Source organism: Chiloscyllium punctatum, chromosome 40 (genome assembly GCF_047496795.1).
Source record: "Chiloscyllium punctatum isolate Juve2018m chromosome 40, sChiPun1.3, whole genome shotgun sequence".
Lineage (NCBI taxonomy): Eukaryota > Metazoa > Chordata > Chondrichthyes > Orectolobiformes > Hemiscylliidae > Chiloscyllium > Chiloscyllium punctatum.
Window position 1 is genome coordinate 16,151,516 of NC_092778.1, and position 17,263 is coordinate 16,168,778.

A 17,263-nucleotide genomic window follows, 5' to 3' on the forward strand; every position below is an offset into this window, starting at 1 on the left:
GTAAAGGGAATGTAGAAATTTACTTTGCAACAAACCCCATGCGCACGCGAGTGAAAGCAGATGGAATGTATTAATAACAGACCATTACCTTCTAATATCAGACAAACATGCACAATTTGGAAAATAAGGTGACTGTTACTGATAGTGCCAAGTGATTTGCTCAGTGACTGTGTGATTATCTCTAATCCAGGTCTGTATTTCGCCAACACTTTCATTGTGGATTTGTCTCGAGATGGTCAGGATGGTAGAAGGCCATCTTTTGTTTGAGAACTTCCTATTTCTCTCTGCACTCTCAGTGACATGTTCCTTAACTCAGTTTTTCTTTGTCTGTAGTGTTCCTTCATCATGGTCTTCATCGACAATCCAAGATCTCGGAAACCTTCCTTTGACATTGACTCCTGTCACATGGACTCTCGTAAACAGGGTATGGTTGATATGGTTGAAAGTTGATTCAGATACTTCAATTTGTGAGACAGTAGCCAAGCAGAATTATTTAGTTGCAACATAAAAGACTCTACCGTTCTACCGTTCAAGAATTTTCTTGAGAAGCAAAATGATTGTACTTAGTCACATAATCACTTTTTACCCACTCAAACATTGGACCGTGTAGATCGATAAAAACTCTTTTAATCCACTATGCTGTGCTGGCTGCCTTTATAAATTTGAATGAAGATACTGACTGTTTGTCACTGTCTTACCATGGGATTGACTCATGGAGTCATACACCACGGAAACAGACTCTTTGTCCAACCCGTCCATGCTGACCATAATTGCAAACAAAACTCGACCCACCTGCCCATATCTGTCCAAATAGTTCTGATTCATACACTTATCCAAATGTCTTTGAAATATTGAAACTGTACCCATATCCATCATTTCCTCATTCCACACATGAACCACTCTCCGTGTGAAAAGATTGCTCTCATTTCTCTTTTGAATCTTTCTCCTCTCACCTTGTCTTGAAATCCCCCATTGAAGGGCAAAAACACCTATTGTTCATCTTATAACTACCCCTCATGATTTCATAAACCTGTATCAGGTCCCCTCTCAACTTCCTGTGCTCCAGGGAAGAAAGTCCCAGCCAATCCAGCCTCTCCCTATGACTCAAACCTTCCATTCCCAGTGCATTCCTGGGAATCTCTCCTGAGCCGTATCCAACTTAATAATACCCTTCCTTTAACTGAGTGACCAGAACTGGACGCAGTACTCCAGAACATCCTGTACAATGATCTTCATCCTTTTCTTCAGATCTGTATTTGAAGATTCATAATTTGAGTTGAAACCATTTTGGATTTGTAATCATTGTATCTGTGAAAGTTGTAGCAGCTCATTCAGAACAGAGTGGAGCTGCTTTTACCACTGCAGATTTCTTTTGCTGAAGTTAGCAAGAGAAAATTCAATTGAATTTGGGATATTAATGATTTGTTCATGAGGTGAGAACTTCCTCTCACCCTGTAGCCATCATTCCATCAGTGAAACACTGATGTGTTCTGTCAAGTGTTTTCATCACTGAAGAATATATTCTTGATAACATTCATGCTGGAGAAGTATGAACTGTGATATGAGAGTTTTCTGGAGAAATCCTACAGTGTTTCCATTTTGTCCAATGCAGGTTGTCCTTCTTGAAGCTCTTCCAAGATTTGTAAAGAAAGCAAAACGTTCGAGACCTCCATATGAGATCCTGATCTTTATTAAACAGCTCAATCTGCGAAGATCTAACAATACAGCAAGTATGTTGATAAAATGCTGTCTGTGTGAATAAAATGTACTTGTAAATCAGCAGGAAGTGGATAAGTCTGGTCTTTAACAATGTGTTACAACTTAAGTTCATGAGCATGAAATAGAGAGGGAGGTTTTCAAAAGCCTTTCATTCTGTCTGATAGTTCAGTATGCTGTGGTCTGTGAGATATAATATCATTGAAGTGTTAGATTGGAATATAACTTTGCAGAGCCAAACTCATGGAGAAAAACATAAGGTGGAGCAGCAATTTGTGCGCTGCTGGCAGTGTTCTATAGTTGGGAATCTGCTGAATGTTTAGAGAGTGCGTCCATGTGACTATGAGTTGAGTGATCACTTTGCAGGTAGCAAGGTAGTTTCCATTCACTGTACATATTAGGAAGAGATACTTAAATGTTCTTTGTCAACTGCAGGTCAGTAATGCTTGTTATGTCTTCCTGACGGCACTTCTCTAGTCTGGGACTTGCCATAGAAAACCGCTGATTTCTATTTGATGTTTTGAGAGCAGAATTTCCAGCAAACAGAAACATTTGATCTAATCGAGGTTTGTATCTCCAGACTGCACTGAGGGCGAAATCGCAGCAGAAGACATTAATGACCTGACCCCTGCAATCTATGCCCCATCCCAGTTAGACCTCTGTTTGGGTGACCGTGTACTGAAAGACAATGTGCTCCAACTGGGAGCTCTTGCCTTTGATCCAACTCAGCTGGAGGTTCTGAAAAAGAGACTCTTAAAGGTATGTGACCATGATGTAAACAGTGACAAAATAACCCTTTTGCTTAATGTGTCGCGTGCTTTGTGTAACTGCAAGTGCAAACATTTTGAACAGTTGTGATGTAATAAAGTTGAAGAACTTGACCACTACCATCTACAGTACAGAGAAAGGTGGCCACATATTTTAGTTTGTGTCACAAATGGAGAAAGTGTGTTGGCATGAACTGCATGTGGCTGGAGAACAGTTCTTCAAATGGTATTGTAAAAATGTTTGCATTAGCTTTGTCTCTGTAGTGTGGTTTGAACAGGGAAAGGGAATAATGAGTCATTATTAGGTGTCAACCTATTTTTAACCTGAGCTGTGGAAACACTGGAAACTTAGAAAATAGGAGCAGGACAAGACCATTCGTCCCAAATGCCACTCAGCAACATCATTGTCAAGGTTTTGTGAGATTAACCCAAATCAATCCATTGCTAAAGGTTTCTGACCTGAAATGCAATCTGAGTCTGGATTTGAAGATTACAAATAACTTCTCAAACACTGTCTACATCTGATTATTTTTGGTTGCTTGACACAGATTTATCCCAGCGGACTACCCGAAAAGCAGATTCAACTTTTAGGGAACATATCGACTGTGTTTAATGAGACAGAAGTCAGCAGCTGGAATATCACTCGAGTTGGGACACTTTCTGCATTAATGAAGCAACAGCTGGAAAACACAACGGTACTGAAAGGAGGAGAATATCCCCATTAAATTATTGTTATCTGCAGAGATATGATAACGAGCTTGTGAAAGATAGCTGAAAGTTACTGTCACAAATGTCTAAGATAGCAGTCTTTCTTGAAGCAAGACCCCTCTGTCCAAGCAGAAAAGATTGAGTAATTTCCTCCAAATTGATTGCAGTCTTTAATTACTGGTAATTACAAACTGTTGTAACTGAGATTTGAGGAAAATAATTCATCGTATAAACCACAATTTATTGATGAAAATCTTGTCTAAATAGAACAAAAACTGCAGGAACGTGATTTGAATATTGCATTGTTCTAAATTTGAATAAATGAGCAATGAAAAGCAAGCACCTTAAGTTTGTAGGTTCTACTTTGTAACTATGCATTATGGATATATCTTCCAATAGATCATATCCATTGTTACGAGATATCTCCAGTTGGGAGGTGAACTGAATGCAGTTTCTGTGAAAGCTATCGGTGGAGCTAACTTGTGCACTTTGGATGAACAGCAGCTGTCGGCAATTTCAAACTTGACGTGAGTGTTGTACCTTTTCATTGCTGGTTTCCTGTCAAGTACAATGTGATCAATTCGAACAGGATCAAAATTGCTGAATCAACCAACTCTTGTGCAATGTAGTTGTGAAGTCATTGGCCTTTCCTGGCATACATTGCTTTTGTGCACAATCCAATCAACAGGCTATTAAACAATTGAAAAGCCTCACAACAGCAGCTCTTCCCTCAAGTCACTAGATTATTTCATCAGCCCATTCTAACATGATTTGCTGAATTAATATTGTAATAAAAGTGTGAATTATTTTGGAGATATTTTCTAATCAACCAATTCATAGATGTTATTACACATCCCTGGAGGAGGCGGGAATTGAAGTCACGCCTACTGGCTCAGAGGCAGGGACACCTCCACAGTGCCACAAGGACCCCTTGAGTCATGTCAGAAGATGTGATTTCCAAATTGGCCCACCTCACTGTACCACAATAAATGACTGAGTAAATCTTTGGGCTGGGAATGCACTGTCAGGTGGTGATGCAGAAGCATGAAAGAAAACTAACATTGGAACCTTCCTCCCACAGGGATGCAGGATTTCTGGATCTTTCTCTGTGCGCCCAGTCTAAGAAAGACTTGCTTTATCAATTAGCATTCTCAGCATTGAGGTCTCAGCGAGGTAATCCAATCGCCTACTTCCAGCTGATAAAGGCCTATATTGGTGAGTAAAATGATTCAGGAGGAACCTCATCAGCACTGACTTTTGACGGGTGGAGTTTCTGCTGGTCTGATCTGGAGTTCACTCTCGCTCACTGTTGGCACCACAGGAACACACTGAAATTCAGGAGCTCAGATTGGCAGAACTTCAGGACCCAAGTTTACACAGTTTCTGCCTGAGCAGATAAGATTGAATAATTTCCTCCAAATTGATTGCAGTCTTTAATTACTGGTAATTGTCAAATGTTGTAACTGAGATTTGAGGAAAATAATTTATTGTATAAACCAAAATGTATTGGTGAAAATCCTGTCTAATTGGAACAAAAACAGCAAGAACTTTATTTGAATGTTTCATCATTCTCCCTGTAGTCAGACTGTAATTTAACTTTCCAAGATGGTTAAACATTCAATTGACACGTTTGTGATGGGTTGCTTATATCTTGAATCAGTTAGTTACAGTGCTCTTACATTGAATGAAATCAGCAGAAATAATGTGAATAGATGTGCAGCCAGTGCAGGGAAATAGTGTTAGATCAGGAAATCAGGAATGATCTGTGTAAATAATGGAGTGGGCTCAGAGGTCTGAATGGTCTCTTCCTGCTCCTATTTCTTATGATCTTCTGGATGCATGGAATCATCTCTGCTGTTTCAGGAGGGAACCGGATGCACTGTTGCAGCAAATCCATCACTTTTCCAAGTCTTTGTAGACTGTTGTAAGCCGAGTGCAGAAACCAATGCAGCACCCATCAAGTGTGGAATGAGTGCGCAGGATGAATGCAGTGTTGTGTCTGCACTCCTGGAGCATCCCATGATCTCTCCCACACTTGTACGTGAACACGGGGAGTGACCGCAGTTACCCACCCATCGGAAACACATCCACATTCCAGTTAGGGCCTGATCTCAAGCAATTGTCTCAGCTTCTGTTCTTCAATTTTTTTACCTTTTCTCCTAATTTGTCAATTGTCTCTTTATCGAAATTTTCTCCCAATTTTGTAACATGCCATTGGGTCCCGGGCAACTAAAAATTGTCTCTTTGTCTTCAGGTGGTGCTACAGCTGATGATCTGAAGTTTCTTGCAACTAACAGCATCAACATGGACTTTGAAACCTTCATCGGGTTGAATCCGGAAGAAGTCAGGGTACGATTGTCTTGATCTGATAATATTTTATTATGACAGTGATTCCATTTCCATTTTTATGTCTCGTCAAGTCTGATCTTCGTTCCTGTGCAGTGTCCCTCTTAGCCAAAAAGGATACAGCTGATTGGTGCAGTTGCTGTGATCCAGCTGATGATCCCATTGTTAGATCCTTCAGTCTGGCTGCACTTGCTGTCACCCAGAACCATATGCTTTGGCAGCGACAATCTTCAAATACAATTGTGATTGAATCCTAACAAGCATGTTCAAAATAGAAAATTTATCAATTTCTTTCTTGAACCTGTTGTTTGATTCTGCCTCCAATGCACTCTGGGGCTGTGAGGTCCCACAGATTCACAACAATTTGAGAGAAGTAGTTTCTCCCTGTCCAGGTTTTGAACCTACCTCCTCTAACTCTGCTTCTATCACCTCTTGTTCGAGACTGTGCTACAATTGGGCACATCTGTTCAGCATCCACCTTTTTTCGTTGTGCTTGAGTCGTTTATATCCCTCAAGCAATGCCTCCTCATTTTTCTGAAGTCCAATGAATATGAATCCCTGTGGACATCTGTTGTTAAAAATACATGTAAAGATTATCTCTGGTTCTGTTCTGCTCCACCAGGCTTTCTGCAGAATACCAACAGCTACTTACTGGGACAGCTTGCATTATTAACTATAAAATAGAATATTCTCAGATGGATGTATGATATGTACCTAATATTTGTAGTTACTGTGAGTCACCATGGTTAAGGGGTGTAAATGACTCCCAGCGGATTCATTATGTCATATGTTGTTTCTGTTTCAGAACCTGACTTCCCAGGATCTGATTAACCTGCTTGGAATTAACCTTGGGGATCTTCGGCGTGGCGCGAATGAAACTGTCGTGGTCGTCTGGGTGGCCGCACACCCTGAGTCTGAAGTCAGGAGACTGGGATTGACAGGCGGAATTCCTGAAATTTCACCAGGTAATGGCCTCACTGAAGTCAGGAGGTACCCTGCACAAATACCAGTTGCGTTTTGCTGTGCACATGAAAGCCTCCACAATACGTTTAGAACATTTTTATCTAAACTGTGGGATCCATGGTTTAAGGGGCCTGCATTTACTGTTATGTCAATCAGTTCTGTAAAAGCATGTGTAAAATAATGAGTACGTTGTAGTCTGGAAATAAGGAAGCCGACCAAAGTCAACGTTTCGGAGATTTCATTTTTTCCAGGATCAGTTGTAAATTCAACTGTAGGCCAGATGAATTATTTATCGCCTAACTGAATGTAATGATATCTGACCAATAATGATTGAAAATTACTTGTAACACCATTTAACAAGAATCATCTTTCATTTTCAGAACCGAGACCGACTGATAGGGTAAGGCTGACTCAATAATTTGTTTTCAAATGGGTGAATCTTCAATCCAGTTTCTGGACCATGTGTCTGCAAAGCCAACATTTTGTCTCAATTGCTGTGATTTAAATTGCACAGTGCTTGTATTTAAACTTGTATATATTATTGGTTATGGGAAATGGTTTAAATTGCTTTTATGACCTACAATTGTATTTACATACATCTATTATTTGCATGCTGCATTCATATTACAAGTTTAAGATGGTTCTGTATAAAACTAAAATTATGTATTGTTCTCCTTAGCCTGGTAATACCACAGATAATGGTGAGTCCCTTTCATAAATTTGTTAATTTTGTCAGTTATTCATGCTGAGATCAATCCTACATATTAAGATATTCTTTTTCACTTTTCAAACAGAAACAGCGCTGTGCCGAGCTGTGAACAGGTGAGAATTTGTGGAGAAGACCTTTCCTCCAATCAGACCATGTTGTAGTGATCTGCTCAACCTGCTGATAAATGCCTTCAGTTTTCAGGGCAACGACTCAGAGCACACAGTGTCAATGTCTTAGCATTGATGTGAAAACTTAAATCAGAAGTTTGATTGGTTTTAAATAATGTGTCCTGCTTAGTGCACAATCCAATTGTTCTGTTGTTTGTGCCTGAGTGTATTTTGATTCCTAAGAGAAGGTTTATTTCTTTCTCTGCAGTTCTGCTTTGAATAATTTCCTGATTAATGTTAACAAGACCCAACTGTGCAATTTCAACATTAAAGACTATGCATGTGCTCAGGTAAGCTCAGTCATGTTCCACATTTTACACAGAAATGTCTGTGGCAGTTTACATTCAAATACAGGAATGAATTGCAGAACGTTTCCCACCAAAGACTGAATTTTGTCGATATGATGATGACATTGATGACTTGTTGAACTGAATGAGTTGATTGGCACACTGTTTACACCCATGTCCTCTAATGACAGCCAATTCTACATTGTCACCTCTCTCTTAACATCTCGACCCTTGCACTGGGATATATTGGTCTTTAGAACCCCATCTGGTCAGTGCAGTGCTTTTGGGAAGGAGATGTGCCATCCTGATCTGGTCTGGACTACATGTGACTACAGTCCCACAGTAAAGTAGTTGACTGTCAACTCTGAGCAATTAGGGATGAGCAACACAAGGCTGGCTAGTCCTGCGACACTCACATGCCGTGAGTTAATATCTATATGTATGTGTAAAACGTCATAAGTACAATGAATAAAAGCTTTACTTTTAATGTGTTTCTTTTCAGACTAATCAGCTGCGTTCAGGTTTAAGTAGTGATGCCTTGACAAGTATATTTGAGTGCTTTGTTGGTCCAAAGGCTCTGAACAGGTCAGATGAAATGGCACTGACTGTGTTTGTTCAGAAACTTAACAGAGCCACTTTGAATGAGGCACTGGACAACTTCAACAACAAGGTAAATCGTTTCCAGCAAACATTAAGGACAAAGACGTGGAAATAATCAAAACACAAACAGAAAATGCAAGGAAAAATGAACAGATCTGGCAGCATCTTTGGAGAGAGAAACAAAGTTAATGCTTCGAGTCCCATATGACTCTTGTTCAAAAGAATTGAGTTTCAGATCAGCATTTTCTGTTTTTGTTCCAGATTTCCAGCATCTGCAATATTTTGTTGATATGTGACTCATTACAGTATTTCTTATTTGTCTGAACCCTATCAAAGCTGCAACTTGAGGTCTTCCTGATTTGAGTAACATGCAGCCTGCAGTGTTATTGGATTCATTAAGAGTTTGGGTTTTCCTTGCTGGCCTGTGTTTCAGGTTTGCTTTTACACTGAAAACAGGCGCCTCTATGGCCTTACTGCTGTACAGTGTCAGTGCAGGGGTTGACTATTTGATCAATCAAGTCTGCTTCGCTGTTGAATGAAATAATGGATGATTTCATAATTCTCAACACCATTTTCCTGCATCATCCCCAAATCCCTTGATTCCTGCACTAATTCAAAACCAGTGACTATCACAATCTTGAATATACTTAATGAGTAGACCTCTACAGCACTGTAAAACTATAACAATCTATGTCCCCCACATGTTCCTCCATTGTCGCTCAATCTACTTGATCCAATGCATTCTTGAGAAACAGCCTCCTTTCTTCTTATATTAGAGGTATGGTGATGTGGGAAATTTTTATGAAGACAATCTCGGACAGCTTGCCTTCTGTGTTCCTTAAATTGCCACTATTCCTGAGAAGACACAGGGACTTAAAGCCCCCTGCCCCCAGTATAATTGTGCTGGTGGCATTTACACCTCTCTGTAACTGTTATTGCATCCTTCTCATTCCTTCCCATCGGCAAATCAGTTCTGTCCTTGAACATTCTGAAATGTCCTCTTTCTCCTGTGCTGCAATGCTCTCCTCATCAAAAACCCCAATGCTCTACCTTTCCTCCTTTCCCATCTTTTCTGAATGCTTTGTCAGCTCCTATATTTCACACTTAGCCCTCCTGTTTCTCCAGCCAGCTCTCTGTTATTGCTGCAGTATTCCTGTTCCCATGTGGCAATCTATGACCGTAACTCCCCAATTGACCATAGACTCACTGTTTCTCATACATGCAGAGCGATGCAGTTGTGGATTTCCTTATCTGCTCCTTTTCTCTGACACCACCTGTTAACTTATTCTTCTCTATTTTTGGGCTATCTTCCTCTCTCAGCTTCCTGCACTCTGGTGTTACTTGCCAATATTCCCTCCTGGCTGTCCCACTGCTATTGAGTCAGTTTAAATCCCAGCACCAACAAAACACTGCACAAGGAACACAGTCCCAGCTCTGGTCAGATTCAAACCATCAGGCTTGTACAGGTACCATCTCTTCCACAGCTCATTCCAGTGTCCCAGGAACCCAAACTACAGCCCGCTTCCTACCGCTGTGCAATTGGTATGATGGGAAACCACATGGATCTGGGCCCTTTCAGCTTTGATGTAGATTTTAAAATTTCCACCTATTTTCTGATCAACGTGTTCGGAGCTATTGTGATATAGCTCTGGAGTTGGTGGGACTGAACCCAGGCCCCCTGTCTCAGAGATAGGAATGATATCACTGCCCCACAAGTGAAATAACCCTTTAGAGTCTGGCATCCCATCACCAGTCCCCCATTATTTACAAAGACATAGCCTTTGACAATGAGTATAGTGAAAGCTTTGTAACGTCTCTTGGTGTCATCTTAGGTACAGCGTACCTCGGTTCAGATAGTTGAAGTGTTGTTACAGAATTAAAATATTTTTAAAAAGAGAAGCATGGAAATACAAAGTTTAAAAAGTCTAGAATGATAATAAAGAGTACCTTTAAAAGTGCTCATGTTCGAGTTGCTTTTCACTGAGTCCATACCTGCCGGATGTCAGAGCACGAGGCCTCGCTGCTTCCACACACCGGGCTCCAGCCCACAATCCACCTCCGGGACTGGTGCCCCTCGCCAGCCTGGGCTCGCTCTGCTCCCATGCAAAGCTCCACTTCCGAGATTCGGCACGTGCTCGCTCTGCTCCCATTCCGGGCTCCAGCCTGTGGCTCCTATTCTCTGACTTCCTGCTGGCTGACCTCATGACAGTCACAGCAACATGTTCCCTCCTTTAATTTCTGCACATGTCAATTTCTGTCTTGGGGAATGAATCAAAGGAAGTGTCCCCTTTTCCCTACTGAATGTCCTGGATCTCTTGCCATGTTACTGTTTGTTAGTCTCAAGCTATGCTCTCTTAACTGCTGCCGAGCACTACAATAGTTGTTTGAGGCATTGATCTTCCCTACACCGTGAATTGGTGCATTACTGAGTAGCATCTGAGCTTTGAAGCTGTTCCTGCAATGTGACATGAATCTTCTTGGTCACTAAACTTAAACACATATCATTTCTTGTTTCAGACCCTGAACACATCATTGATTCCATTGATGACAAAGATTACATTCATGAATGCTCTGTGGGAGATTGTGAAGACCAATGAAAACTTAACCAATGCAGATTTCCTGAGGAAATGGTTCCAAGAGAGACTCAGACCTTTCATTGCTGGCATTTCCCAGTCAGTGCTGAACCGCCTCCTGATGACGAACATAACCTGTGATGGTTTCCAAGCTGTGTGAGTGTCTCCTTCTCTATTACAATCATTTATTTCCTTGTGTTTAATTATAACAATGACCCACAGCAAATCTATTTGACTATAAATGACAAGGGAGCACATGTGATTTAAAGGATCCCTATACATGGTGGCGAATCTCAAGAACCATGCTCACATCAGGACCAGGGGATGGTGACTATCAGTATGTCAATGCTTCGAGGCAGAAAGTCATGTGTTTTATCATTGTAATTAAAAATACAGTAAGATCTTGGAACTCATTGAAATATTGCAACTCTCAAGGCTTTTTCAGTCACCTAAGGTATGAGAAAATAACTGATGGAATTGCACTGCAGTAGGAATTAGACCATCTAAAGAAGGAGGTAGTCATTTAACGAGATGACATTTATCAACTTGTTTTGGTGATGATCATTATGAAAGGTTCATTTCTATAATGTAGACACTGGAAACAGCTTTGATTGACTGACAGTAGAGCTGAGCATCGACTGTTGCTAGGGAGGAATTCTGAAATCGTTCTCTGGACAGTTTAAAGCCAACAGTAGATTTAATGTCTCAGAATTAATGTTGTAAATGTTTATTCATCCAGCACCAAAGGCCTGAGCAATGGATTCAGGGATATGCCACGTGGAACAAGAGCGACTGTGCTGAGAGTCTGGATTCTTGGTTACCTCAACGCTTCAGGTAAATCAAGTTGTGAGTCAACAGAACAGTAAATGAAGTTCTGATTCCAGAGACTTGGTGCTAAATAACTCAAGGTGTGTTCTCCTGATTTGGAATTATGTCTCACCTGGTTAGAAGTGATGAGAAGTTGACATTTACATTTGCAAATATGTTTTGTTTTTCTCCCAGAATTCCAACTTCGCTGTTATGAAAACAACAGTTTTGTTCTGTACTTGGACGTCAACTTCCAAAGATTTCGCGAGTTGCTGACTCTATCAGAAGCACTTTTTCTGCTTCCTTCCAATCGTGTTGATGAGGTAAAAGCAAAATCATTTCTGTTCTGGGGTGGGATGTAGATTGCTCTCTGGGTTTCCCGGTCAATATTATTTACCTGACATTACAGGAGTAGCTACAATGACTGTCAAGTTTAGTCGTAGAGTTTGACAACATAGAAACAGGCCCTTCGTCCCACCATGTTAATGCAAACCAACAAATACCGAACTACAGTATTTTCCTGGAGAGTCATAGCGTGTGTCTTTGGTTTTTTTTGAAGCCTGAGAGGAATTGGTGTACGATTTTTGTATTTGGACCCTTAGTTACGTATTTTGGCAGTCAATCATTCCTCAGGAATTTAAGATAGTTTGTTAATTAATGAAAACGCAAGCGGTTTAGATATAGTACATCAATGAAATAAACAGAAAAGCTCTTTAATCTGTGACAGTTATGGATGGTTTATTACACAGAGTGTCGTACCTCATTGAAATTGCGAAGACAACTGTCTGGCAACCACTTTCAATTGTCAGGTCCTGCTGGAGGAGCCTGTTTGTACAGCCTTGGAGCTTAATCTGTGTCAGGGACTTTTCTGAATCCCTCTCGCCAATGGCCATAGGACATTACACACAATGTCAATATCAGCCCAAGCTCCACTGCCCACACATTGCCACCATCTGCCCAGCCCTGCTCATGTCAGCGAACATTGTGTAACTGATGGGCCTTCTGTTTTTGCTGAAGGAATTCAGTACAATTATTCTCAATGACAGAATAACCCTTGCTGGCTTGTCCACCTGCAGCTTATAATCCATATGATCAGAAGCTGATTTATTTCTGAGCACAGCTTAGGGCAGGAGTTGTCAGATAGATTCTATCTTTAACTTGCCTTTTGTCATTTTTTGCTGCTGTTTCGAGATGTAGAGAGACATATGAAGCTGTCGAAGGTCAGTTTATGAAAAGTTTCAAATTGAGAAAAGTAAAGTAAGGTTTCCATTTTTTACAATGAGTGTTATAGAAGTGAAGGTAAAACGTGGGCAATATTCCTGACAAAGCGACTTATAAACTTTGATTGAATAATGTGGCACTGAGGTGTTGTCCTCCCATGTGACTGCCGCACTTGTCCTTTGAAGTGATGTAGCTGGTGGGTTGGAAAGGTTTATGCGCAGCAGTGTGGGTGAGTTACTGTAGTGAATATTGAAGATGGAACACACTGCTGCCACTCTGCCGTGCGAAGGGAACAACTGTTGAACAACTGTATGGCGTGTCAATCAAGTGGGTTGCTTTGTCCTCTTTGTTTTGAGTTTCTTGAGTCATATTGGAGCTGCACTCATCCAGGGAAGTGAAGAGTATTCCTTCACAATCCTCACTTGTGCTATTGAGAACGGTGGAGAGAGTCTGAGCATTTAGGAGACAAGCTTCCAAATTATTGGCTTTCCATAATGTTTTGCAAACTTAGTTTGATTTAATTTGTGCATTTGATTGCAGCGCACAACCTGCTCCTGGTTATCTGAATGAAACGATGAACTGTGTTTTTTCAGGTATTGAATGTCACTGACCCCAGGGATGTGGCTGATGTTCTGAGTATGCCTGGCTTCATTGACAACAACAATATTCTGACTGCGTTCTTACTCCGTATCCAACCCATTCAGTACCTGGCTGTCTTTGTGGATGAATTCAATCGACAAACCCGAGTAAGTTGCAAGAAAGAAATAAGAAATATACAGGTGGATATGGACAGGTTCTGTGAATAGGCCAAAAGGTGGGAGTTAGAAATGAACTTGGTTGAGTGTGAGGTTAACCATTTTAGTGGAAAGAATAGAAATGGAACTCATTGTTTAACTTCTGAGTGCTTCATTGCATAGGAATCAAGGTGTCCTCATATTGTAGAAAACCCGTGTGGAGTTACAGCAGGTGAGAAGGAAGCCAAATAGAATGTTTGCATTCATTGTGAAAGGAATAGTGGAAGAAATAGCGCATAAAATAGAGAAACGTTGCTGCAACTGTAGAAGGCATTAGTGAATCCTCACCTCATGTGTTGAATGCAATTTTTCCACCCTTATTTGTCGAGGGATGTATTTGCATTGGAGGCAGTTCAGAGTGGGTTCAGCAGATTGATTCCAGATATATGGAGTATGTCTTCTGAAGAAAGAGGGAGCAGTTTCTGTCTGTACCCTCTTGAGTTTAGAAGGCTGAGAGGATATCGAATTGAGGTATAAGGGAATGAAAAGAAGATGTGTCCTCTTGTGGAGCAACTTAAAATGAGAGATCATAGTTTGAGCCCAAGAAGTCATGATCTTTCAGCAGAGATGAAGAACAATTACTTTTGTCCAATGCTATGGAATCCACTATCACAGAGTGTGGTGATTAGATTTACCTTCTGTTTGATTTCAGAATCAGAATGCAACGCCTTTCTTTCCTCAGAAGTCTAATTGTGGTTGTAAGCAGTGTTCAATCTTAATCTTCACTTCAGGAAAGCTAATCTTCATGACTGGATCCAATGGTAGAATCACCGTGAGGAAATATTTGACAACATCTTGTGTTTGCAGCATTCAGTTTTATTTCCTTTTCCCTTTTGCAGGGTAATCTGCCAGCTGCTAATCGAGCTGCCATCATAGAGGGTCTGTGGCCTCAGTTCATCAACAACCTTCCTGTACTTAATGACACAGAGAAGAATGAATGGCTTAATGTCAGACTATCTCCATATCTTCCATTCATCACCACCCGGCTTTTGTCTTCCAACAACACGCTGAGAGTTGGCTGCCTTTCCTACAGGAAAATGTAAGCTCAGTCAAACTTGTTCTGAATATATCCTCAGAGCAGGGAATTTTTATCATGCCCAATGTCATTTGTTCCCCTGGATTAGAGAGCTCATAATGTCAGCAGAGTGCTGCAGCTGAAAGTCTGAGAAATGGAATTCTTGACACGACCAAGACCATTGAATGTCCGTGCAGCTATTGTGGACATGAAGGGGATGGGAGTTGAAAGCACAACATGCTGAGTTCACATTTCAACACCGTGTCCTTTCATCAGAACTGAAGCATAATTCAGAATAAAATTGGTGCAGAAAGAATGTGAGAAATTAGCAAGCGACTAGAAAGAAAGACACAAAACAGAAATGGACTAAAGACGATGGTGTAAGGTTTTTAGCCTCGGTGTTGAGTGCAGAATGCTGTGATGTGCACAATTGGATGACAAAACACGTTCTTCGAGCTTGCTTTGATGCTCATTTGTCCAGTGCAGTTGACCACATTCAGTAAGGAGTGAGGGCAACGGGGATAGTTTAAAAAAGGCGAGATGATTCAGATGGGTTCGCAATCTCGCTAAGGCACTGTTCCCTGAAACATATTCCCATGTAATTTTCCCTCCTCAGCACCTTGTCCAGCAAAATATCACAGATGACTTCATTGAACTGAAACATTAACTATCTTTCTCTTTGCAATGATACTGCCAGACCTTCTGACTTTTCCACCATTTTCTGTTTTTGTTTCATATTTCCAAAGTCTGCAATATTTTTGTTCTTTATGAAATGAATGAAGACACACAGACACACACACAGACACATGTGTGGTCTTGCACAGCTCCAAAAACATGTTAGATTTCTTTTTTTTCTTTGTTTTGTTCGCATAAGCACTAGCATCTAAGACATCAGCTTTAACACTTCAAAAATCAGTCGTTAGGGAGCTCATGTTGTAGAAGTGAAAACAAATACTCTGGTAAATGATACTGCATGATTTCTGGATAGTTACCATTAGGGAACGAAATCCATTCCTAAATTCAGAACTGATTTATATCACTCTTCATAATCCTAGCAGGACAAAATGCAAAAGCCTTGAACTAAATCTCCTTTTAATCTCTATATTTCATGCAGATCATGGCATAGTAGATAAAAGTGGACAAAGAATAATATTAGACATACAGCAAACCTTTTATTAACAGGCACCTGTGGGACCAGAAGTGTGTCAGTTGATCACATATGTGCTGAAGAAGGGCTTATGCCTGAAACATCAATTCTCCTGCTCCATGGATGCTGTCTGACCTGCTGTGCTTTTCCAGCACCACACTTTGAACTCTGCTCTCCAGCATCTGCAGTCCTCACTTTCTCCCAGTTGACCACATACTCTGGTTGATAAAGAGAGCTACAGAATCAATGTATAGCGACACACTAAGTAGTAGAAATGTAATGCAGGAGTTTTGCACCTCTCTGTTATACTTTATTTGCAGCATAAATCACTCAAATAGTAATGCAACTTTGCCTCAAATTAAACCTATCGGCCTGATCATTTTCACTCCCACCCTGAAATGACTGCCCAGATATTGTGAAATTGCAATAACACACTAAAGGTCTGGTGTTTCAAGTATCTAATTTTTGCTGGTTTCTCTCGAGTGCTGGTTCATAAGATCCTGGGTTAAACAAAGTTTGCTTTCCTTTTTATTTAATTCACAAAGCTTGTCGGTTGCTGCTTGCTTTTTGTTGTACAGTTATGAGACCTTCCATTTCCAATACATTGTTTTAACGTTACTCTGTGGAATTGAAGTCTATCTGAAGATGAGATTCTAAAATGTTGTTGTATTTCATCCTTAGTGTGCGAACTCTGAGTGCTCGTTACAGGGATTTTACCTCAAACAAGCAGAAGGAAATCTACAATGGCATCAAAGCTTATCTGCAACAAGGTGACATTAACATACTTTTGGTTCAATGTCTTTGAAATAAGCAGATTATTATTTGTCTGATTCAAGGGAATTGAAAACTCAGCCAGGGTTGTTGCAGCCTATTAATATCCAGAGACCTTTACTGAGGCCTACACCTGAGGTGATGGATGGTGAGTAGAGAATTACAGGAGCAGCCAGGATGCCACCAGTGCACCCTGTTTGGGTTCATACGTGATAAACAACAGAATGGTGTGAGGCTGCAGACAGCTATGGATCTATACCCTACTGAGAGTCATTAAAATGAGGAAGAAAGAAAGATTGTTATAAACTTTACATTGATCCTGGAGGAGAAAGCTGAGATTCTCTATTGTCAGCAGTACCGGTGAAGAGTTTGTAACATGTTTTCAAAAGTATAGCTCTCCGTTTTACTCAGAGTTGATGTGGAGTTTTTGTTTTGCATAACAGGTCCCAAACCCAAATGCTATGATGTGAATGATCCAGTCCTGAACTCCACTGCCTGGTTTGCTCAATATCTGGGATTATATATGAATCAAATTTCACTGAGTGATCTTCAATCTTTCTTTGATAATGAAACACAGGTGTGTATTACCCTTCTTATCTTATATGAATGATTGTGTTCTCTGGGAAACAGACCTTTACTCAAAGATCCAGTTAGGCTAACATCCAATTGCTT

The 17,263-nt window shown here is 40.6% G+C and overlaps 1 protein-coding gene across 1 annotated transcript in view; it reads left to right on the forward strand.

Moving 5' to 3' along the window:
• LOC140464383 (uncharacterized) overlaps nt 1-17,263 on the forward strand; it is a 486,266-nt gene that overhangs the window by 297,530 nt on the left and 171,473 nt on the right. Inside the window, exons 182-201 of the mRNA XM_072559375.1 lie at nt 334-424; nt 1,613-1,730; nt 2,297-2,475; nt 3,032-3,178; nt 3,591-3,718; nt 4,273-4,406; nt 5,446-5,540; nt 6,343-6,502; nt 6,881-6,900; nt 7,180-7,201; nt 7,295-7,322; nt 7,585-7,666; nt 8,166-8,333; nt 10,781-10,992; nt 11,576-11,670; nt 11,839-11,966; nt 13,458-13,610; nt 14,498-14,697; nt 16,502-16,590; nt 17,035-17,168. Coding sequence (XP_072415476.1) covers nt 334-424; nt 1,613-1,730; nt 2,297-2,475; nt 3,032-3,178; nt 3,591-3,718; nt 4,273-4,406; nt 5,446-5,540; nt 6,343-6,502; nt 6,881-6,900; nt 7,180-7,201; nt 7,295-7,322; nt 7,585-7,666; nt 8,166-8,333; nt 10,781-10,992; nt 11,576-11,670; nt 11,839-11,966; nt 13,458-13,610; nt 14,498-14,697; nt 16,502-16,590; nt 17,035-17,168 — 2,383 coding nt within the window. The remainder of the gene's footprint in view (nt 1-333; nt 425-1,612; nt 1,731-2,296; nt 2,476-3,031; nt 3,179-3,590; nt 3,719-4,272; nt 4,407-5,445; nt 5,541-6,342; nt 6,503-6,880; nt 6,901-7,179; nt 7,202-7,294; nt 7,323-7,584; nt 7,667-8,165; nt 8,334-10,780; nt 10,993-11,575; nt 11,671-11,838; nt 11,967-13,457; nt 13,611-14,497; nt 14,698-16,501; nt 16,591-17,034; nt 17,169-17,263) is intronic.